The 24,696-nt window shown below is 40.5% G+C and overlaps 1 protein-coding gene across 2 annotated transcripts in view; it reads right to left on the bottom strand.

The window, feature by feature from the left end:
• LOC148651609 (collagen alpha-6(VI) chain-like) overlaps positions 1–24,696 on the bottom strand; it is a 58,515-nt gene that overhangs the window by 4,398 nt on the left and 29,421 nt on the right. For both annotated transcript variants that reach the window (XM_088602148.1, XM_088602150.1), the window contains exons 13-35: positions 24,465–24,557; positions 23,821–23,874; positions 23,035–23,106; positions 22,417–22,443; positions 21,854–21,898; positions 21,707–21,760; positions 20,168–20,230; positions 17,810–17,875; positions 16,233–16,286; positions 14,279–14,314; positions 10,725–10,787; positions 9,901–9,963; positions 8,935–8,997; positions 6,116–6,178; positions 4,797–4,847; positions 4,671–4,706; positions 4,495–4,557; positions 3,806–3,868; positions 3,237–3,272; positions 3,105–3,141; positions 1,476–1,487; positions 644–1,137; positions 221–311 (exon numbers count right to left, since the gene is read on the bottom strand). In XM_088602148.1, the coding sequence (XP_088458274.1) occupies positions 221–311; positions 644–1,137; positions 1,476–1,487; positions 3,105–3,141; positions 3,237–3,272; positions 3,806–3,868; positions 4,495–4,557; positions 4,671–4,706; positions 4,797–4,847; positions 6,116–6,178; positions 8,935–8,997; positions 9,901–9,963; positions 10,725–10,787; positions 14,279–14,314; positions 16,233–16,286; positions 17,810–17,875; positions 20,168–20,230; positions 21,707–21,760; positions 21,854–21,898; positions 22,417–22,443; positions 23,035–23,106; positions 23,821–23,874; positions 24,465–24,557 (1,699 nt within the window). The remainder of the gene's footprint in view (positions 1–220; positions 312–643; positions 1,138–1,475; positions 1,488–3,104; positions 3,142–3,236; positions 3,273–3,805; positions 3,869–4,494; positions 4,558–4,670; positions 4,707–4,796; positions 4,848–6,115; positions 6,179–8,934; positions 8,998–9,900; positions 9,964–10,724; positions 10,788–14,278; positions 14,315–16,232; positions 16,287–17,809; positions 17,876–20,167; positions 20,231–21,706; positions 21,761–21,853; positions 21,899–22,416; positions 22,444–23,034; positions 23,107–23,820; positions 23,875–24,464; positions 24,558–24,696) is intronic.

The raw sequence follows: 24,696 nt of genomic DNA, 5'->3' as shown, positions 1-24,696 counted from the left end.
TGAATTTTCTTGTCAGTCTTTGGCAGAGGTATTTTTTTGCCCCCCCACATAGAGCTTCAAATTAGCACACGTCGTAGATTCAGAGTCTTTTAGTCCACTCCCACGTTTAAAAGGTTCAGTGCTCATAGCCTTAATCCTTCGCAAAAGTGAGATTTTCAGGCACGAACATATCTATTTTTAAACACCCTGTAAGAATACTGCTCCTGGTTTATGGACTCACCATAGCAAAAGTAACACTGCCGCACTTCGGACAAAGCCCTTTTCGGATTCTGCTCTTGTATGATGACCACCTCAAAATTGCTAGGCTCAACCTTTCAGCATTGCAGTAAAGAAACAGACAAAATTATTTTAAAAACGATTTTAAAATTAAAAATTTTTACAGCAATGAGTTGAATAGTTTCGTCCTTTACAATTCATTCATTCAAACCTACTGTGTGGAGTGTTTTTTCCTCAGGAGCTCATCCACCCATCAGCTCAGTGACTAACATCACTTCCAAAGAGCTCAAGGAATAAAACTATCAACACAGTCAATCAAGACTTTCTAACGTTCCTGTCATTCCTGGTCTCGGAAAACTGCTTACTCCTTCACCGAGCAGAAGCTGAGAAAATAAGAAACTCATGTTTCCCCAAATATGTGTCTTACCGAGAAGGCCTTCTGAAGATTAGGAAGTTTCCGAGACGCAATGACCACTGTAGTGATGCCCATGGCGTTTAACTCCAAAACGCCCGTGTGTACCGATTCTGTGTTTTTGGAAGACCCGTCTGTCAGGAAGACAGCCATTCTCTTTACGAGAGCCCCCATCCGCGTGCGTTTGAAAATGTGTCTTGCCGTGTAGCTCATGGCGGCACCGATATCTCGCGGACTGCCGGAGCGCTGGAAGGCGATGTTTTTGATGGCCTCCAGGAGGAGCTTTTTCTTGCGGTAGTCTGCAAAGCGTATCAACTGCTTCACATTAGAGCTGTAGGACAGGACAGCGACACGGGCTCCTATCGGGCAGTTGCTTTCGCTGATGAAGAGGTCATCCAGGACCAGAGAAGCTATGTTCCTCATTTTATTGAATGCTTTTGGCGTCACCTCAGTTGACATGTCGATCGCAATCACCAGATCCGTGGGATAGACTGGACAATCGCTTCTCCCTGGAACAAGGCAAGAAAAAGCTGAGGCATTAAATAGAAGTTAAAGTATATTCTAGGTATACAGTAGCAGACGGCAAGATGGTTTCGCATTCAAACTCAACTCATACTTACATTAAGTACAAATAATAAAACATATGTACATATGCATACACCCATGGTATGTCTGAGTATGATTTGACGATGAGTGGAGTCCCCTTCCAGGGCGGCAGTGTTTTCCAAATATAAATGAACAGGCGAAGCCACAGTTCAACGCAATGTTATCGGAATGATTAGCGTGCTTATGTTCAGCCTGTGCTTCCATATTGTGTGAGGGATACGAAAGAGGAAAGCAATCTTACCTGATGCGCATGCTGAAAAACAAAACAACAAAGAAATTAGACGTAATGATGGCATGGCCTTTTTATTTTACATAAACTAAAGTGGAACAATTGCAGGACTGATATTTATTTAATCAACTTTTTCTTCTTTGTTTTTTTTTTGTTGTTGTTTGACTAACTGCAATCTAGAACAACTTCAAACCAGAAACCACACATTACAAAAGGCAGCGCAGTCATTGCATATTGTTCTACACAATAAATAATTAACAAGATTACTCCCAATTCAAAAATATTTTAGGGTTTAACAGCCTACCTCCTAAAACGTAACAAAAAAGTCCTCATCAGGAACATTTAGAACAATGCAAACATTTGCAGACATGATTTAAATACTTCTGTATTCATAATGTTACAGAATAACAATTATTCTGAATAATTACTCTAATCGTGAAACACATGGATGACATAGAACAAACAACATCTTTATTTAATAATACAAGTGCAGGTAAAGAGTGCAAGTACAGAGCCAGCCAATGCACAGGAACAGGTGAAGGTTTAATCCAGGCTGAAAGGAACAGAAAAGACCCACATTGTAGCACTGTGGCTATGGAGCCTTCTTCAGGTGTGTAGGCCGTCCTCTTTTCCTCTCAGCCCTGAATTAGCTTTTACCTGTTCCTTTGCAGCCAAAGCAGCTAACTACTCAAACTTCGTCAGCCAATATACACAACTCCCAAACCTTGTCCTGGTTTGTCGAAGCCACAAGGTACATAATCCAACAGGTCCAGAGAAATTTTGGAAATAGTGCATCTAAAAAAAGCTCCCCTTTAATCTGATACCCTGAAAACAGACTTCCTTACATTTTTTTCTGTCTACACTTGTATTCTGCACCCTACTGTAAATACAGGTGCACATGCAGTAGCAGCTGTTTCCATAGGATCTGCTTGTCCTTTGTACTTTACAAACAGATGATAATCCAGTAATTGTTGCCTTGCTTAATGAGTATATTAATCAACCGAATGGATGATATTAAATTTGTTGTAAGTTTCACTCTAGAATTCCTTTCAGTGGCTGCTTTACACATATTCACCAGTATAATATTTCTTTGTATGGAATGTTTGCTTGAAAACGCAAAGTCTTACATTAAAATGTGTATTTTCTACAATGTACCTATACAGGTTGTCCTCCCTGGTCTTCCTTTTTTCACACCATCTCTCCAAAGCTCCTCGTTTCGAGTTGGTCTGGCTAAGATGCAGACTAACACTCTGAGCTTTTCATGTTTATGAGCTAGATGCTTGATTTTACAGTATTGTAAAATAAAATTGGCAGTCCTCAGGCACGACATATTTCACTCTGCCTGGATCACTGCACTGTGCACAAAAAAATGTAATTTACTGTCTGAGGATCCAGAACAATTTTACTCATCCTGTCCTCACTCCTCTGACCCTTTGGGTGCACAACACATTCCATGCTTTCTGCATTCATATATATAAAATTCTTATGTTAGCAGATGTTTATCCATAAGTGCTGTGTCCTGTATACTGTAAAATCTATAAACAGAAACTCCGCAGGTTGTAGCATGTGCAGCCAGCATGCAACTGTATGAATACAACACGAAACATCAATGTTTAACACGAACGATTGACAAGCACTTACCAGAGTTTGCACGTATGTAATTGATAAGGTCACATTTCTAAATTGAAACAAGTGAAAGAACAGAGAACCTCATTAGAAGTGGTCTGTGATACCAAGTTGAATGCATACAGACGCAACAAAAAAGCTACATACTGGCATTGACTGTTCTCCTCTCTGTCCCTTAAGCCCCTAAAAGGAAACAAAACAATTCACAATCACACGTAGAATAAAGGAAAGGGAAATTTATCAAAACACATAACAAGGATTCTACTCATCTAGAGAGGCACAATTTCGCTTTTTCTTTTTACAACAACAAATACCCCTTTGAGTTCCAGATTTCAGTTGTGACCATTCTTCACCTTAATACTGCGATCCTAACGCATTCCTTCTCCAGGGCTCAACTCTGTATAACTCCTTTCATGAAAGAAATCATCTGATTGAGCAACAGTACTTGGAAACACCACCAAACTTTACTGTTACACAATCTTAACCATACCCTGAATGGCTAGAACTTTTCATTTGATTGATTCCCATTTTTTCCAGCACTGTGGAGAGAAAATGCACACACATCTTATCCCTTTTCTTTTGTTTTTTTTTGGCAAAATAAGAAGGACAGAACCAATACTTTTTGATATGCGTGACTCCATCATGATTTTCACTGCACAACAGATGTATGTTATGGCACACTAATTAAAAAAAACCCTGTTGTTTATCTTTCTTACCTTTGGTCCTTGATATCCTGGGATCCCTGGATCGCCTTGAAGACCAGGAGGTCCCCCGTCCCCCTAAATATTCCAAAGCATCATTCAATCCTTATCATGCTGTCTCACCAAAACAGCCTTCACTGTAGGGGACTGTCAATCGCTCCCTCAGTCACTAAAGGTCACTGAGTCCTGAAGTGTTATGGTGTGTGTGCACCTCACTGAAACCAATCCAATGTTTTCCTTAATTAATAAACATCTCGATTAATGCTTAATGCTTCATGTATCAGTGCAGGACTCAAACAGTGAAAGGTGTTCATTGAAGGGTTCCAAACTCTCCAAGTTTTACCCTGAAATTCCTGTTTTTAGCCTTTATCTTTGCATATTCGTAAAAAATGAAAAATGTCCCCCCTTTCTTAGGTTATGGGTTTGCGTCTACAGCAGATAGAACGGACAACGATTTGAGCCTCACCTATGCAACATGAGAAACCTGTCGCAGGGCAGTGTCCCATGTGATTTTCAGCAGCACAAGCATCTTTACATCTTCATGCCACTCAAATCTCAGATCGAGTCTAGTGCACTTGCCAATTAAACTCGGTCCTATCAGATGCAAAGACGTTCCCACGAACTGGCTTTTAAGAACCCAACAGGGAGTGCGAGAGAGCAGAGTGGTATTTATCATTTCTTACACGCCGCCCACTGACACTCACCCTCTTTCCTCGGATCCCCTTCGGCCCATTGTCTCCTTTTTCTCCTTTGTCACCAACTGCGCCCTAAATGACAAACACATGAGATTAATAGGCCGGGCCGTGAAGCACAGGAGAAAAGAAGTCCACAGTGTTCTTTTGGAAAAGCTGAAATACATTCATATGTTTAAGTACAATACCTGCATTCCTGGAAATCCCTGGAATCCTATATCCCCCTGTTTTGGAAAAACAAGAGTGGTTAATTCATGTGTTTATTTTCTTAAGAGAATCGGCATAAAATAACACCAATCTTATCATATATTTACTTTTTTCCCTGCTTTGCCGGGAACTCCAAATTTATCTTTCCCGTCTTCACCCTGTAAAACAGACAGAACTGTACTGGGCATTGCTCTCTAGTTTCTTCCACACGTATTTTATCAGGACATACAGTAAATGAGATCAAATCGAGAGACAATAACAGGCTTTAGGCATTGCCTGGTGTCCTATTAGCCATCCATGGTGAAGAACATTCAAATCTGATTGTGTTGGAGGCATTGTAGGGGTTTGTTATTTAAGTGGGCTCTTCCGAGTCTTTGGGTTTTGTTTGCATTTTAAACTTTGGCATGGCAAACTTCAATCTCGAAAGATAAAAACAAATATTTCCAAATATATGGTGGTGTTCTGAAGAAACTGAATAACAGCTGTTTACACATAAGTTGGGATAAATCTTTACTGTATTGTCCAAATGCAATAATACACTTTCAATCAATCTTCAAAATATAACGCTTTTCACAAAGTAAATGTATATCATAAGAACACCCTGGAGCTCTGGTTTGCAATGTAGGTTTAGAACAAGTATTAAACAACATCCTCGGTCTTTGAAATGTTCTTGTCAGTGCGGCAGTACAGAGCAGAGGTTAGCATTCTGGACTCCTGACTGGCGGCTCTGGGTTCAGATGCACTGTGGGGAGTCTGCTGTCGTACATAAGAACACGAGAGGGATTACAGAGGAGAGGAGTCCATCCAACTCATTCACCCACAGACAAGGTACATTGTTGTAAAGCAGCAATATCCTGATATACAACTAGACCAAGTGTGTACACGGATGCCATGACTTGTAAGGCAAAAAAACATACAGTTAATTTAAATCTCTGTAAGTTGCTTTGGAATGCAATGTCATCAGCTTCTGGTCTGATCTCATCGGATCTCAAAAGACACAGCAAGTAAGATGGTCGAAGTAGGTGTTCCATCAGGGTGACAAGGACAAGGAACGCAGTACTGTAGGACACTGGGAAATTAAAGTCCTAACTGCTTATTCATTAAAGAGCTCATGGCACCGTTCAGAAGAGTAGGGGTGTTAAGCTCAATAATGACACTGTATGCTTTCTCAACCTGACCTACCCAAGAAAATCCCCCTCAATTACATGAGTGCAGAAATGTTCCTCTTTTCCACCGGATCTTCTGTCTAGTGGGGGTGCTGGGCCTAATGGCCGCCAGGCACCTCCTAGGGGGTGTTTTAGACTCTCTCGGGTGAAGCTGTCTATATAAATACCAAGAATTACTATGCATTATCTGTAGCACCATTTCCCCAGTGGATTCAGTTTCCCTGATGTGACAGTTTGAATTGTAGAAATTGAAGCTCAACCTGGTCTCCTCTGGGGCCAACTGGACCAGTCTCTCCTTTCAAGCCTGGCTCTCCTGGTTCGCCCTGTTATACAGACACGAGAAGGACATCTTTAAACGCGAGTTACTACACACTCTTAACTCCACCTCTCCCTGGAGAGCAATTGAGCTTACAAATCTTGCTAAAAAAGGAAACTATATTTGAATTAAAAATGCGGTGATTATTATAAAAAAAATGCTAATAATAATAATGATTATTATTGACTTTTTAATATTCTGGTATTCTGTTGCTTTTCCTCAGAGTGGTGAAAGGTTCATATCTCTCTCATTTTAGATGAGAGTTTCTTAGATAATCTTAGATTAGATTTCGATTTTAGATTCATTGTTTGCTGCAAAATGCAGGAGCTCAGCTCCTTCTAGAGCTCTGCTGAAGTCTGAAATGCTGAAGGACAGCAAAAGAAAAACAGAGCAGACTAGTGATGAAAGAAATGCAGGTAAAAGCAAATGAGGAGGAAAACAATTAACCGAACAAAATGCACAAAAACCCACGAGACAACGTAGTACATTGAGTACATAACCTGAAAACATAAGGAGCTCTTTTCTGACTGTATACAGTATGAACTTCAGTCCAATAATAGGACTTCAGTTTAAAGAATGATAAGTTATTCATAACCCTGTTCACCTCATATTATGTTTAATTTATGGAAATTCAGATTTTAAATGTATGTTTTATAAATCGGATGACAGATATCTACTCACTTTTAAATAGATCTTAGTAAATTAACAACGCCATCTGTACCAACTATTTTCTCAAATTTAGAAAGGTTAAACAGATGGAAGCATTCAAGCCCTTTAGCATGCTCAAAACCCTCACAGTGACATCTGCTACATTTAATTTATCAGATACTGATTACATGGAATTTAAATCCTAGCTGCTAGCTCTCCTGGAAGGAAAACAGTACCCTCTTTATATTTCATAGGATGATTGCTTTATATTAAAAGCTTTATTGAGTTTCTGACATGTCATGCTTAGTATGCCGAGATCTTTCTGGCGATTCTCCGAGCGTCGTGGGGCATGCTATCTTTCCGTTTTGCAATCTTCCCCCCTCCTTTCTTTCTTCACTTGGAAAGAACAAAAAGCCAGATGAAGTAAAGCCTCACAGGGATTTGGTAGACTTTGAAGATGGACTGTACAAATGCTGTAATAACTGAGAGATTTAAGGATGCAAGAAAATTTGTCCTTGCAGCTATGAGTAATTAATTCGAGACATCCTTGTAAGAAGCCACAGAAATAGGGGGGAGTTTGCTCAAGTGAGGTTTCTCAGCTATAACAATGACATGCAACACAGCGAGCAGCAAATGCAGCATTTTGTTAAGAACTTTTGAGGTGTGGCGTCTTAAACAGCCACAATCAACAAGCTTTTAAAAGGCGATGTGAGAAAAACACCTTTTCCACGGCCACTGCAATGGCAGCAATACAGAAACACTGTCTTTGGCAACAGTGCGGGAAGTGCAGGGTGAGAAATAAAGGGCATCCTGTCTGCCCCAGCCTCTTCTGACATTAACAAGTACCGGATAATCTAAAAGTTCAAGTACTGTTGCGAGCTGTGTCAGCATGCATAAGCTGCAAAGGAAGAAGTAAAGGTTTACTCCACGCTGAATAGAGAAGAAAAGAAGCACAACGTTTCGGCTGTGGAGCCTTCGTCAGGTGTGAAGAAGTAGAATGCACAAATTCCTATTGTCCTCCCCCCAAAAAAGAATTTGGCCCTACAAGCAACTTTTCTTGTCACTTTGTTCCATAATGGACAGTTGCACTGCTAAAACCTCCAGCAACAGGATCCACACCTATTAGATTAGATGTGAGTCATACTAAGATCTTTTAGTAACAATGTTTTCTTTTAATGAGCTGGGGGAAGAATTCTGAATGTCTTGTGAGGGGGAATGGGCCCTTGCTTCAGGGCATGTTTTGTTCCTGCTAGACAGCACATGCGCAGCTGTAGTACACATCAGGTAAGGATAAGTAAGCGTGATTTTTCCTGAAAGCTGTCATGAAGCCTGTGTAATGGTTTGCTCTTCTACGGGATATTTAAATCAGTGTTGGTAATGACATCGTGTTAACACTACCTGTTAGTACAAATGGATGCAATGCTTTCTTTGCAAGCTGTCACAAATTGGCACTGCAAAATATTTCATCACAGCTGTCTTTACTTGCTATATCCTGCCTTCGATGATTACCTTTATTACACTGTGAAGACAGGTGTGATACTAAGATAAAATTATTGAAGAGGTTGACCACAAGTGACCACTAAGTAAAAGCATATTCCAAATAATGGACGTGCATGCTTTCTAATCCCAGATTCGACCCACTACCTCCGAGTGCTCCAGACCAGCTGCATCAAAAGACGGGGTGCATGTTACATAGTCCTCTCAAGAAAGAAAAATACATTAACAACTCGTTTGTAAACACGAACCTTTCATGCAACATTCACAAGGACAAATGTAAAGTCCTAAAAAATACATTAACGTGCAGATAGTCTTGACTTCCTCTAAATCTTGGCTGAAGGAGCAGTACCCGAAACACATACAAACATGCTCCTATGAACAGGCACTGTCCCCACCTTATTTTACTTCACAGCTAAACATGAAATTGAAGTGCTTTAACACAAAGCGACTTGGTTTGTTTGCAGTATCATTGGGAGTGAGATGGGAGGGAGATTACTGCAGACTCTTGCTTTGAAAAAACACACAGCAGAGTTCGATTTTATAGGCCCGGCCAACAGAAAGATTGCCTTGAGTGAATTCGTACATGTTAGTACAATGATAAGGAAGAGAAACACTTACTTTTCTGCCCCTCTCCCCAGCATCTCCTTTACTTCCCTCTGGGCCTTGCTTCCCAGGAGCACCCTACCAACAAATAGGTCACATACAGTAGCTGATGAGTTTGTCTAGTCCCACACACAGTAATGAAACAGACTCCTGTGCTGCTTCAAGTTGTCAGCACTCGTCAGTGTGATCTCCATGTGCCAGGTATTTGCACAGTCCTTCATAGCGTCTAAGTTTTCTTACTGCTCACACAGTAATTGCCTCCTGACCTTGTATTGTAGCATCATGAACTGCCTGTACCAAAGTCTGCATCCTTCATTTAAACCCCCCTGTGGTATTTTATTAATTATCTCATCTGAAGCTGCCCTCTTGCTCAGAGCTCTTCTGAGCATGAATACATTTTCATTTTGGGTGCTCATTCAACCTCAGATTCTCACAACTTCCAGTTTATGAGTTAACTTCACTTAATGTTACTCTTTGAGGAATTTAACTATCTTATATCAAAAGCACTGGTGGTGTCCAGTTCAGATGTCGACTGCTCAAGGAAATCTAATATTTTTGTTAAGGAACGTCTGTCTTCTTCATGTAAATGGTGACTGTTCGTCACTACCCAGCCTCTTCTAAACCACAGCTTGGGGAATCCCAGTCACAGTGGGCCAGTGACAGAGCTCAACCTGCTCTCCAGCACCCTTACCCTTTTCCCAGGATGCCCTTCTAAGCTTTTTCTTAATGATGAATAAATAAAGTCTCGAACCTCTGTGGTGTCTCTCCTTGTATCAGGATATTCTAAACTTTTTAAAAAGTAGAATGTTTTCTGAAATGTATACGCGGGACCACAGCATAGATTCAGCATTAAAAGCTTCAACCAGCAGACTGAGAAGATTCTAGATTGTTTTACGTGCTTGGATGCACCTGGGGAATTACAGAGGATACTCTAAAGGGTGTAAAATCAGTGAGAAGACAATGAGTATCAAGCCCTCTGACCTGTGGCCCCTTTGGTCCATTCTCTCCAGGGGGTCCATTTTCTCCAACATCTCCTTTAAGTCCCTGAAAAAAGCACAAAGTAGTTCTTGACCTTACGGGACATTGGTGGCGTTCAACCACTGTTTATCTAATTTTTCTCATATGCTCTTCAAAATGTCTCTGGGGTGACGAAGCAATGATTTTTACACCTGATGTCTGTCAAGATTAAGGGACCTACAGACCACTCCTTTGTCCTTGCCATGCAACCTGGACAATGAGTAATGTAGGGTCAGCATTGACAGGGTAATGTATAAAGCAACATGAGGGGTGAATCTTGCCCCTCATCCGCTCACTGTTAGCCAGGCTTGTGACCAGCCCTGAACCACACAGCGCCCCCTATCAGCAATGGAATCCATAGCTACAGGTGGACAGGTCAGCCCTGCTGGGAGCCTCTTGCTGTTGTCCCTAGTCGCACAGACTACCAGGATATCATTCCTAATGTACAGGAGCAGTTCATGAAACTTACTGTACCTAGAATGGCAAAAAAAAAAATGATAATGTCTCATTTAAAACAAATTAAAACATTCTAAAGTTAAAAAAAGCAAAAATAGAGCCATGAACTTTGGAGTTTAGACCTACTTGTACATACGTGACCAGAGAAGCTCAGTTAATCGATAAAAGGTCAGAGCTCTCTGCAGCAGCTGTGACTGTATTTCTTATGGCAAACACCAGTGCTAGCAGCACTATACACACTGGTTTCCATTACCAGAAGGCAAAAACGCGATCTTCAAAAGGGTGATCTTCAAAAGTTGGATAGTCAGATTAATACAGGAAGTTGTACAAACCTGAGGACCTCTTATTCCTCTTTCGCCTATAGGACCAGATGAGCCAGGACTTCCCTTGTTGCCCTGAGTGCAGATTTTAGAAAGAAAACATTTCAGTCCTTCAAATATATATATTCGTAAGCGGTCACAATGCCATCACATTTTGTAGATTATTTAAAATGCTATTTAGTGCATTCACAAAAATGCTTGAAATCTTGGAATGTATCTTGAATAAAAGAATCAGTTGAAATGAAACATGAAATGTAATTCTAAATAAGCAGATTAACCTTAAAGTAATCATTTCATTACTGAAATCAAATCAAAGTTAAGGGCACATGATGCGTACATGTGTACTGTACAGTGTCTGTGTTCTGGCTATGTGTGTGGTTGTGAGCACAGTCAATTCAAAGTCTACAGTTTAGAGTGATATCTGTAAATCTGGAGTGAATGCGTAGGTTCATTTTTGGCAGAAGTCTATTTTTCATTTTATTAAATGCTTGGGATTTATTTTTTACAAAGCCTTCACAGAGGTGGAGGGTGTGTTAATGTGTGTTTGGAAAGTGTGCCGCGGGGACACCACCTGTGAATGCACACTGCAGGGCTGCAGTGTGTGCTTTCCCCGAGTCTCCATTGCTGTGCCCTGACTCGGTGATAGAGAACTTTGAGGCTGTGAAAGAAGCTGGTTGGACTCAAACTGCTCTGTGTTCCAGCAGGATGTTTAACATCAGAACACCAAAACTTTCACACAGTACGGTAGTATTAGCTCAATTAGCTTAGTATTAGCCTAATGAGTACAACATAAAGATTAATGTATTAAAGTTAATGTGATGTAACTGGCCTGGATGAGAGAACAGCAGCCTGCCCACAAGAATGAAGCGAAAAAAGACCCCCATTCTCCTAAAGAGGAATGAGCCAGGGAGCTGCTTCAAGAGTGATGATGGGATGGAGGGAGAGAGCAGTGCAAAGGGGGAGCTTAGCAGTTAGAGATTCCTGTTCAGGGGAGAGGATGTTGGGAAGACTAGAAATCTTCTGTTTAGAACACCATTCTGTATTTGACCTTATGCTTGTTTATAAATAATGTCCAAAAAATTGTATGCCCATTTTAGATGACTGGCCATATTGGCTACGGTGGAAATGTTTCTTGGATTTAAAGGAGAATCTGACGCTTTGCAACCAGGCCATATATTTAGTGCAATGTATTAGTGCACTGTACATGGTGAGTCAAGGCTTCCAGTCATCATTAGGGTGCATCCAAGTCATGCTAAGCTTTTTGAACTAAAAGCTGTTTTCTTTAGGGAGGTAGGACACAGTTAAGCACCGCTATTAGGAGAGTAGAGCAAAACAGCTGGCTATCCTCCATGTGCCAGAATAATTTGTAATAAAACAAGCTTCCAGGCAGACCTACTGCAAATAATTTTTTCTTGGACCAACAACCTGTAAAGACCTCTCAATTTATGGTCAGCACACTTTCAAATCCAAAAGTAGAATGTTGTGGCTGGCAAAATGTCTACCATTCCCAAGACTTTTTATCCAAGGGAAAAGGTTAATGTGTAGATTTTTCCATATAATTTGCAGTGAACTGAAACCAATGTGGATTTTAAATTATTATATCTTGTTCCCAGTAACTACAGTTTGACTCACTGTGCTAATAGTATGGCTAGATATACAGTAAATGTGTAAACTTGCTGAAATACTGAACTGTGTATTTAGTCCATGCTAAGTCCACACTTTAATTCGGAAATTAACAGTATATTAGTATAGACAACATCCAAAATCACAAATGCTTTCAAGCCTAGGAAGTTACTTTTCCAAAGTACCTCTTCCTCCAAGGACTCCCAAATTTATCTTTAAAATGAAATGATAATATGTATTTATTAATTTGTTTTTTATGGTGGACTATGCGTTGGTAAGTGCTAGATATGGCTATTTGTCTCATATAATTGAGAATAATCTAATTAATCCTAGACGTTTTTTTCCCACCACAAATCAAGTGCTACAGCCTAATTGTCCTGTCATCTTGCCCGTCTCGTCACATTTACGCAAAACATTTCTAGAACATTTCTTTGACACATCCAAGCCTGACAGCATCTGACACCGCAATTTTCGTGCGTCTTTCTTTGATTGGCTTCGATTGGCCTTGATGTCTTTCTCACTTTACCCATCTAACCCCTGTGTGCCTCAGCGAACAGCATATGAAACCTGCTTTCCTCTTGTTGGACCCCATAACCTTTATTTTATTTTGCTCTTGTCTGTTTGCATTTTGCTCCTTCAGTGCTTAATATAACAAACTCTACGAGCTCAGGTGATGCCGCCAGTTCTTATAAACGGCGGCGGACATGCCAGGGCCTATAAAACGTTACTCTGGTTTAATGTGTGTTCCCAGTGTTTATCTACACTCTGTGGGCGACAGGGCCTTTTTTTCTTGTGCCCTAAAGCTCTGGATCACCATCTTAAAGTGAATCAGGATTTCAGCCCCGTCAAGTGCTTCGAAGTCTAGCTTTCCGAAAGATCGGTTTTAACCAACGTGCTTTTTGAGCATGCCTTTCAAGATTGTTTTTTCAATCTAGCCACAAAGTGCCGTGACAGTGTGGAGGTGGGCGGAGTCACGGCGAGCGGCAGTAAAACGTCTCTGCCCAAAAATAACACAAACAATGAAACAGAAAGCAAAAAGAAGGGCCGCCAGCACAGCGTTGACAAGACCGGATGTTAACGGGGTGCGTAAAACAAAATAAAAACTCAGTGTGTGTGTGTTGAAAAAGGTCTGCCTGCCTTGGTGAAAATAGGCGGTAGGACGGGCAAAAAAAAAAAGGATAAAAAAAAGAAAAATAACTATTCATAATTGTACGTGGGTACAATCCCCTCTGGGACTGCCGGTGAAAATAATCTTCCCCCGCCGGGGGTGTCCCTGCTCGTCCCTTCCGGGGGTGACCAGTGTGCCTTTATTGGACCCGCCCAGCTGCGGCCCATCCTCTAGTATCCAGAACAGCTGGACTACAGAGGCCCAGCATCGCCCTCCTTCCAGGGCTTCGTCTCCGCGCTGGGCACGCCGCCGCGCAACGCCACAGTACTTTCAAGCTACTTCGTTTTCGGGATGTCCTCCTCTTTAATTTTGTGTAATGTGCCTTTCACGCATCTAAAGAACTTTGAGTTCAGTGTTTTTTATAGGTGTTAGGCATATTTATATGGTATGGATTATTAGGGCGGTACCAAGGGGCAGTGGTTAGCGTTGCCGCCTCATGGCACTGGGGCCCTGGGATCAATTCCTGGGGTGCTATCTGTGTTGAGTTTGTTTTCGCCCCGTGTTCGTGTGGGCTTCCTCCGAGCGCTCCTGTTTCCTCCTACTGTACACTGCAGGATAATTGGCTTCAGGGAAAACAGGCCCTGTGTTTGTGTCTCTGTGTGACCTGTGGCGTATCCTGCCTTGCACCCATTGCTTGCTGGGATAGGATGAAATGGTTAGAAAATGGATGGGTTATGGGTAAGTAAAAAGACTGAATTAGCCTATTAAAGATGATCATTTTATCATTACAGAGTTTTTGAAAGATAGAATAATCTTTGAAAAGACTGTACAGTACCTTTTCTCCTAATTGTCCCCTGTGACCCGCGGAGCCCTGAAAGTATTAAACAAATTACATTATACATCTTTACAACCTTTTCATTCGCAACTGCTGAATGAAATTAAATATTTTAATTATTTAAACAGGGAGCTGCATCAGCATGCAAAGGCCGCAAAAGAACAAGTAAAGGTTTATTCCATGCTGAAAAGAGAAGAAAAGAAACACGTTTCAGCTGTGGAGCCTTGGGACATCCGAAGAAGGCTCCACAGCTGAAACATTGTGTTTCTTTCCTTCTCTTTTCAGAACGGAATAAATCTTTCCTTGTTCCTTCTAATTATTTATACAGTGGATAAACTAGAAAATTACTCTACAATGACTAAACATTTTTTTGATAGGCTTGAAAGTTTTAAAATGATTTTTTAAGACACATCTTTAAAATTTCACTCCAGATGGTGACAGCCAGCTTCTCTTTGATCTGATCTATGCGCATGTCTTCTTGTAAAGTTTAGAAAAGGCTGGGGGAGTGACAGGAAAAATTAATCACAAGTTCATAATGTGATTAAGTCTGGTTATTTTGGAAAGGATAGATTAAATCTCGTACAAGAAAATTAAACAAACATATTTTTAATAAGTTTAGCTAAAGATCTATTAACATGCCATTCATAATTTTCAATTATAAATGCAAAATGTAGGAATTGATTAGTATTTGCTAAGTTGTATTAAACTAATGTTTGATTAAAGTAAGGTTCACTAGAATTTTTAAATTTCTATAACTAAATGATTTATTTCTCTTGATAACTGAACAATTATATGGAGAGAAAATCAGAAAGAAAATGATTCAATATTGTTAAGGCTGCAGAAGAATTAAAATGGGTATTTGTGTTTAAGATCAAGAGCGGCAAAATATTTAAATTTCTTATGAAGCAATGCAAACTGTTGTTGAAGCCAGAACAACATATTCATCAAATGACAACCTCTAATCTTTTTCTGTTTTTGTATTTGTTTTATATGCAGGTCAAGTCTACATTCAAAACAGCTTTCTCTTTCACACACGACTGACTTGCATGAGAATATGCAGTAATATCTCGTCTTCCTTAGAGATCCCAAAGGTCATTTATCCAAAAAACATTTTCCTAGCCACGTTATTCAAAATACCCAGGTGTTATTAGGGATGAGCCTTTTACTGAGCATTATAATTTTTTTCACATCACAATTTATGAGGAACCCCCATCTGAAAGATTTTTCTTGCTATCCAGGCCTTGACCTCTACTCTTCCCAGTAAGTTACAAGCATGAGTGCTGTATCCTTTCCAGTTAGCCTCTTTCTTAGCTGCCTTTTGAGAATTGTTCAGCTGCCAGGAATCGACTGCAGCAAGTTCCTTACGTATGTATAATATTGTATTTGGGGGGAAAATACTTTTTCATTTTTAGCTTAATTTGCAAAACAATTTGTTTAGTCCTCGAAGTCAATAAGCCATCTATTATCTATTATTTATCATGTAATTCATTAGGAACCCATGATTTGGGACCAAGCTGAAGTGAGATCTTAGGTTTTTCTGGAAGCTTCCTTAATTTTTTGAGCAGCAGAGCTGTTGGCTATTACAGCTGTTCAGAAACACGAAGGGAATCCATGATCTCCGCATCACTTGCACGAGCAAAACAGGTTTGAGATAAATTGTTCCTGCTGGCAGAAAGCTCACAAATTAGCTTACAAAATAACTATTAACAGTTAATTTTATATAATCTTTTATGAAACTTTTTTTTTTCCCCTAAGTGTTGCTTAGTCTTCCAGGTCAGTTTTTCATTCGAACCCTGGTCGGGTCTGAACAAACCCATGTGTCAATATACAGTAGCACAGCCACACTGAAGGTACTAACTGTGGAATATGTTCTTCTAGGAGACAATTAGAGGAACGGTGTGCATCATTCCCAATTACTGCTTAATCTACACATACGTATTGAAACGTGTCTTACTGTTTTTCCAGGACTTCCTTTTTCTCCAGGCCCCCCATCAATCCCAGAATCTCCCTTTAAAAATCAAAACCAAACAGACCAGAAAATAAACAACCAAGTCATATAGTGAGGCCAGTCACACATCTTTCACAATCCTTGGATTTTTTTTGATTAAAGGTTCACCCCCTGTGGAAGTAAATGTAAATTACTTTCAGTACTCCGTACAGTCCAGGAAATGTAGCAGGTCTCAGTGTGCTGAGCGAGCTACAGCTGTGACATCGCATCCCCTTGAACTCCAGGTAGTGTAAGGCTCTGCGGGGTGTGGAGTGGCGCTGTGCGTGCTCGGAGCCCATGGGTGACCGGCGTCTAGTCCCAGCAGGGGTAGGGTCAGCTACTCGTTGCAGAAAGCTACTCTAACACGTCTGAGAGTGTCACACTGGCATCAATCCCTGGGACTGTCAAGACCACTCAAACGCCTTGTGAACAGGAGCCAGGCATTTAGAAGAAGCGGTTTGGCACAAGAATCGTGGGTGTGGGCTGTGTGGACTGGGCGCACTGTGCTGTGTGTCAGATGGGAAATTCAAATCAGTGGTCTGACCCCATACACCACTCAAGAAATGACTGTGAGCCAGTACATTTCACATCACTTACAAATATAGATTGTAAAGGGCTGCCTTAAACTGTATTTTTAACGCCGAATATAAAGTAATGTAATACTATATAATGTACATAGCACTACAGCTTGCCCTCACTCTATATTTGCAAATTCTTGCTTAGACATAAACATCAATATTCTTCTGAAGGTGAAATGAAAGATGCTGCAGAATGAAAAAATATTTGGCAATTTGATCCTGCTTGTATTGCAATAATGACAAAATTACTTCAACTACAATGCATTTAATAATAATAATTACATGTGGTTGAATTGCAATGCATTTAAAAATAATGTAATTTGAGGATAATAATTGTGTTTACTCGAATGACAGTGTAATTCAATTACTGTAAATGCAAAAGCACTGAAGAAATTCTTATCTATTCATTTTTCTGTCTGATAAGTTTTGACATATTGGACAAAGTTGGCTGATAGCTTCTTGAGGAGGGGGTGATAGAGGGAGTGAAGGAGTTGTCGTAGGGCTTCTGATTCACAGTCTTCTAATCAGATAAAAGACACTATGTCAGTGCTGTTGTGTGCGAAGGCCCTGGGAGCTTGCTGATCTCTACAATCTGGGAATATCCCCTGGTCTCAGTGTTGGTCGGCACTGCTTCGACGTCCAGCTGAAGCAAGAGTTTGTGTTTACAGTATGTGAGCCATGCACATCAGACTCTCCGTTTACAGTGAAAAGTCAACTTACTTTTATCCTCCCTATTTCTGAAACGTGCCAGACATTACCAGCAGCGAGAAAACTGGCAGGTAAAAATAAATTTGGATCAGAAATGCAGCTCGAATCACATCAGCCAGGAGCTTTTAACCTACAGTTCCCCCTAACTTTCCCAAACAGTGTTCATCTGCTTCGATTCATGGAGACGTCACAGCGCCGTTGCCAAGGACTGTGCAGTTATTCAAGAGCAGCTGTTGTAAGAAGGTCTGTTTCACATACCGGGGTGCCAACTTGCCCACTCTGCCCTTTCTCACCAGACACGCTGCTGTCCCAGCAAGTAACCCCCTGCAATGATGAAATGAAATATGAGTAGAGGTTAAGACCTTCCACAATGTTTCTGAAAAAACAAATTATAAAGTGATCAGACTAATATGCTATTACACGTTAATTACAGACTGATAATATTTAGCTCTGTGTGTCAGATTTTGCTAGAGACATTAGGGTCAGTATAACCAAACACTATAATCATATAAACACACTATAATGACTGTACATAAAGATGGGGCCTCCTATTAAGAGTGGGTAGAGACAGCAGCTGCAGGCAAGATGGCTTCTCTGGCCTGAACTACATTACCCAGAAAGCTGAGGGGAAAGTCGCATTGCCCTCAGTCACCTGACCCGTTCCTGGAAGACAACGGGCCAGGTGACGGTGGGAGATTTAATGGTTTGTAAAGCTCTTGCTGCCTACAGCCAGTTGTCTGGAAGGTCATAGGAGCTGAACGGCAGGGCTCTGCGGAGGAAGCCAACGGCTCCCCGAAGATGGCGCGCCGTCTCCAGCTGCAGGAGCTGAGCAGCAGGACCGAGGGAACAGGGTCAGACACCTCACTGAGGAAGAGGCACAGCCTCACAGCTAGCGCCCCTTGGCCGAAGCTGGCAGGACCACGGACATTTGTTACCCGAGTTACCAACATGCTCGAAAGCAAGGCTCTCCTATAGCAACTAGAGCAGCGTCAGAACAGTTTATCCAAGAAGAGAAACCAAGAAAGGGTCTGATTTATTCATGTTATTTATATATTTTATATACCAACGTCCACGGATTGAAAATAAAATCAGAAAAGATCTTAAGTCCAAATTAATGCATAATTAATTGTGTACTGGGATTCCTGACTTTAATGACGAAGTAGGTTTTATTGCAGCTCAGCATGATAGGCTGGTCCAAGTTTTACATTTTTATGCTGCTCAAGGGGATTGACTACACCACTGATTCTCTTCAATACTTAAGAGTTAGGCTCTTTAAGCTCCATAAAGGCCCATTGTCTCAGCACAACACTTTATCTTGTTATCATCAAACAGATCATCTGGGGCTTTAAGAAAAAAAATAATCATTTTGTATGAGACACAAAAACAATAATTTGCAGATGAAGATAGAGCAGACGTTAGAATCTTAGTTTGTTTCCAAGCTGTAGAGCCTTTTACCAGATAGGCCAGACCTGACACGCAATAGCATTTTGGGATATACTGTGACAGTGGTCTTCATTCACTTCCTTAAGTCAAAATTGACCATGATTCACAGGAAAGTTAATACTATTAAAAAATTCATCCTCAATGTTACCTTTGCATAAACAGCTGTGACAGGAGTAATGTGTTCAGCAATATCAAGCAGAGTGGGGGACAGCATTCTCAAATTTTAAGAATTAGTTTTCCACTTGAATGCAGAGTTCAGATTCTGAAATTTCACTATTTCACAGGGCAGCACTCGAAAGGGATTTCAGGTAATTGAAAGAAGAGAGTGTTTTGTTTGAGAAATACCTATTTGCTTTGAGTGTCAGAGAAACGGACACCAGAGGCAGTGATGTCATCTGGCTTGTGGTAAAAGACAGATTACATTTCTGCTGCACAGATGTGTTATTCATCATTTGAAATTGAGATTCAGGATGTGTAACAAAGAAAACAAGAACAACACAGTTTGAGCCTTAAAACTCAAAAGGCAGCTGAGATGCTACAGATGACCTTTAATGTCTCTTGTAAATGCATCCATAAAACTCAAATAAATTACAGGCTGAGCACATTTGGCAGGGTAGTAACCTAAGTGCTGTTATTTCACTGTAATCAGATACATTTGGTAAAAAAAGAAAAATCTAGCACTTTGAAAACTCAACAACCATTTACTGGTTTATATGGGGAACATTCCGTCTTACCAGCAGACTTCTAAAACTATTGTGACAGTTTGCTCAGGCACGTCAGCTTTATTATTGAAACTCGTGCAATTAGAGAGTGTGCCTTAGAGAGAAGCACTCAGGTGATTACAAAGAAAGTGGAGGCCAGAGGTAAGACAAGGAGGGTCAGGGTGACACAAGACAACAATGACTAACTTTTCAATGACTTACAAAACAAATTCAAAGTCTCAAACATCAGGTTTTAACACAGCATCCAGCGCAACCAGCTATACACAGGACTACCTGGCCCAGCCTTGCAGCCTGTACAAATGTACAAGTGTACAAATAATTGATCCAATCATTACAAAGAAGCACCTCAATTTATAGAATTTAAAACTTTCAAATGAAGAGAATGTGGCTTATTGTGCAGTTACTGTATATCATCAACAAGTGAGATCGCTGGGCATAAACAGTAACTCACTGGGTCTCCTCTCAGGCCCTGCTCCCCTCTCTCCCCTGGCATGCCTTTGGTGCCTGGTCTTCCCTGAAACACAAAACAACACCAGCTGACATGAAGAAGAGCACAAGAGCTTATTCGGAAAAAGAAACAAGAAGCACATCAATACAGCGACGCCATCTCCCTGCTGCTGTTACTGGAAACGTACAGCACGTGTTTCTGAACGAGCAATGAGCTACAGTGCAGTAGGAAGAAATGAGAATGAGTTGAAGGAGGTGTCAGACCCTCCCGTCAGCAGGGAAGGGTCACAGGGCTGTTGCTATTGCAAAGCAAGAGAACTTCTTCCTCGGTGGCCAAAGTCGGTTGAGCTTGCTGTCATCTTGGCTCTTAGGGTGGCAGTGGAAGGAATGCCACAAGACTACAAGCTTGGTGAGATTCCTGGTAGTGTGAGCAAGGACATGTGTTCACAGAGGGAGCTGGTCATTTAGTCCTGGGAAAAATATTTGAGCGATTTATACTGTATAAATTGCAAAATTCAGAAATGTCTTTAGCTGGAAAACGAATGCATCACTTATACATATTCAACTTAGTGAGCTATGCCTGTATTCACAGAAAATTCTAATAAAAGAGATCTTGGGCCTTTACTTGTAAATTACAGTGTGAAGGATACATATAGTACAATATATAACATGCACGCAGAATACATAAAATATGCAGAATACTAAATGAATGGATATTGATCGTCACCATTATGTTCTTGTAGTATTTGTACAGCTCAAATTATTTAGTTTTAAGCCATCAGTACTGTAAGGAAATAAAGCAGTGAAACCTTTTCCTTTCACTGTCATTTTAAGCCAGCAATCTCATTTTGACATTTATGGGGACAGCGGACTTACGTAAGGGAACCTTTGATTTCAAATGCAAATAAACCCATTCTTTGCTGCATTCTAACATTTTTGTTGCAGTGAAGATCTTTAGAGGGGCTGTGTATTAACATTAAATAAAACAGATACCAAAGCCGTTATAAGATGCCAAAGGAAAAGAGCCTGAGGAAATAATTCAGACCAAAACTCAACAAACTCAAGCTATTTTCAGGACAAGAGTAGTAGTTTTCTTTTACTGTGGCAATAAAAAGTCTAAATGAAAATGGCAGAGCTTTCAGGACTCACCCCTTTACTGTTAGCAAAACTGGGATTGCACACATGCCAAAACTCTCATAAATAAAAGGAATAAAAAAAAAACAAACAAGAAATCTGGCAAGTTAACGTGTCTCAAGATGATTTTGATGTTATTCCAGCCGAGTAATATTAGTATTATGTCTGGCAGGCACAACAACAGAACTTTAAAACAAATAAGCAAGTCGGCTCCAATTTTGTTTTAAAGATCACTCCTGTTATTTTGACAAATCTTAAAAGTTTAAACTGCAAAACCCACTACATGTGATTCAGGAGATGTGCCTGGAGATTCCTCACGTTCAGGAAAAAAAAGTGACTTTCTTTTAAAAATAGAGGATTTTGAAAGTAATCGTGTGAGAAATAGGCCATTGTAGATACTGTAGGTTACCACTCTGCCTGGAACGCCATGCTCTCCCTTCTGCCCAGGAAATCCGTTAGCACCCTGTGCAAGAAGACACAACAACACAACATGTATAATGTGTCGCATAACAAAGCCTGAAGTTAATTATCTATAACTTAAATCTGTAATATTGACCTCCTTTCCTTGGATACCATCCAGTCCGTCTTCCCCTCGTTGCCCCTGGAGACACAAACCAAATTCATGCAGGATTATACATCGGGAGTGAATTCCAGGACCAGGCAGCATTTCGAAAAGCATAAAAAATAAAGCTTTTTATTCGTGCAAAAAACGAGAAAATACCTCGTCTTGACTTTATTAACTAATTAATTGTTTTCCAGTGGACAGTTATAGTCTGTACATGTTTCTGCTCCAACTCCCATATGATGCACAGATCCAAGTAGTTTCAATAAAATAATTAAAATATGTTCATTTAGGTTAAAGCACTGTTCATTAAGCATTCTGAAAGTATCTTGAAACTGGAAAAGCTGCTAAAGGATCATTTAAAGTTAGAGACTTGGACCATCTTGCTTATTTGTTATGCTTCCCTAATCTTAACTGATTCAGTCATATTCACAAGGCTACTTACAACATGAGGACAAGGATTCATTTGATCTTAATACACAGAATCTCCTGGAAGTGGCTTTTGTCTGTCACAGGAAGACAAAGAATTAGATAAATGGTGGATAAATATGTTTTACCTTTTCTCCTGATGAACCTCTAGCTCCCTGTTGATAAAGAAAAAGAAAATCAATCAGTAACAACAAATCTATTTGTCACTTGAACTTCTTACTGAGAATCAAATACTGAACCAGAATGATGTCTCCGAAGATTATAGAAAATAGAGGAATGGTTTTATGTTAAACACACACATAACCACTCAAAGGCCTTGACAGAAATTGAGATACGAAAGAGGGGTGCACACTTTGGAGCTGCAGAAAAATACAACGCTGACAATGTGAAAAATTGGACCCTAATCCATATTATAGGACAGGGCGCATCACTAAAATAAAGACTAGCTGGGTGCCAGAGATGCCCCACTGAGCCGAAATTACCCACCTGTCCTAAGAACACCAGCAGACTTACTCAGTGCCTACTGTAACAACAAACTCTGGAGAAACCTGAGGATATGTGTGCAGGGGGAGGCAAGGTGATCCAGTTCCTCTGGCTTATAGCAAGGAGCAGATGTGAAACTGCCTTTGGAATTACGCTCATATAATATTTCTTTCCTAATTTCCTTCTCTGACTTTTCAAAGCTACTGAGGCATATTCTTAGCATACAGTTACAGGAAATACTGCACATGTTTCTGTGTTTTTACCTTCAAGCCTCTTAATCCATCACATCCAGTCGATCCTGCTGAGCCAGGCAACCCAGGAGACCCGCGTGTGCCCTGTCAAATCAAGGGTGATTTATCGTTTAATGCATCAAATCTTTAGAGTAACAAGTAATAGGTTTATTCCATGCTGACAAGAGAAGAAAGAAAACATAACGGTTCGGCTGTGGAGCCTTCTTCGGGTATGAGGGTATGTCTCACCTGAACTACTTAAATCTTTAGAGTTCCTGCTTAATTTCGAACAAACAACATAAGACTAAATCCACTGGGTCAGTAATGGACAGTGTCAGCCAAGCTTAATATTGCAAAGTGTTTATGAGCACATTAGTGAACACTTTTTGGTTACAAAAGAGGCAGTTATGCGCATGAAACAAATGCTGTAGTCCATTTTCAACATGTCCGAAACCTTGTTGGCATTATTTGTGCTGTTTCTGGAAACTTGGCGATCCTTACACATACAGGCACACCAACATATCAAAATGATTGCTTATCCGTGAATTCTGGAGAATGGGTCTTCACGGAGGTGTGGTATATAATATCCTCCCATATTTGTGAAATCTGCAAAATCTCAACTACAAAGGAACTACAGTAGCCCATGCTAATGATGCCATATATCTTCCCTGCCATTGTTCTGAAACCAACACCATTCCTCATCCTGACCGCTGGTGTTTACTCTTAATCAAGTACTGGAAACACTTTGAAAAAAGGCAGAAACAAGCCTGTCATCCATGCAGTAGTGGGCGTATTGATGAGTCAAACTAAAGAGCTTACAGGTGGTCCTTCGTCTCCCATGTGGCCTACATTCCCTTCAGGACCTGGTGCACCCTGAGGAAAAAGAAGAAAGCAGGAGGTGTTGAGCATTTTGCTGCAATGAGGAGAATGTAGTAAAGGACAGGACACTTCACAGGTCGGATCTTAGACCCTGTGGCTGTTTTAGGTCCTTATTCGCAAACGCATACAGTACAGTATATATTCTCAGTAAGATATAAATATTTATACTGTTAGCGTTCACATCTGTTTCAGACTGAACTGAGATGCGTTTCCCTTAACCTGCTACCTGTGCGTAACCATGTCTGTTTAAATCACTCTGTTTTGTTGTGATGAGACCTTACCTGCTGTAGGTATGCGCAGTGACCGTGCAGTTGACTAAATTGCCTGACCTGCAGATTCAGCATGCAGTGCAGTGATCATTCCTGCTTGTGAATATGTGAACCATAAGGTGAAAACACACAGACTGCAAACAAGGAGGTGGACTCTACCTCCACACACCCCTCATTGATGTGTAGTGTAGTGGTTCACTGAATTGATTACCAGCTGGCAGGGAAAACTTCGGGGGTATGAAAGAGAAAGTAATTTGATGTCATATTTTAGAAAAGGAAAAAAAAAAGAATAACCCTATAGTTCATAATCTTTACCTTTCTTCCTGGAAGACCGTACAGGCCCAGAGGACCTCTGCTGCCTAAGCAACTACAACACTGCTCACAGCAGGACTTTTCTGCAAGTGAATTCTGAAAAATAAGAACAACACATTTAACATGTATGTGGACAGACATTTTTTTAAGTGTTTATTCCTGTGGCTTTGCTCTAATATTGTTATCACCTTAACCATTTTCTCTTTACAGGGAAAGACATCAAGAGCACCCCTAT

Source organism: Lepisosteus platostomus, chromosome 12, assembly GCF_059453375.1.
Source record: "Lepisosteus platostomus isolate fLepPlt1 chromosome 12, fLepPlt1.hap1, whole genome shotgun sequence".
NCBI lineage: Eukaryota > Metazoa > Chordata > Actinopteri > Semionotiformes > Lepisosteidae > Lepisosteus > Lepisosteus platostomus.
This window is presented reverse-complemented; position numbering and strand designations above follow the sequence as displayed.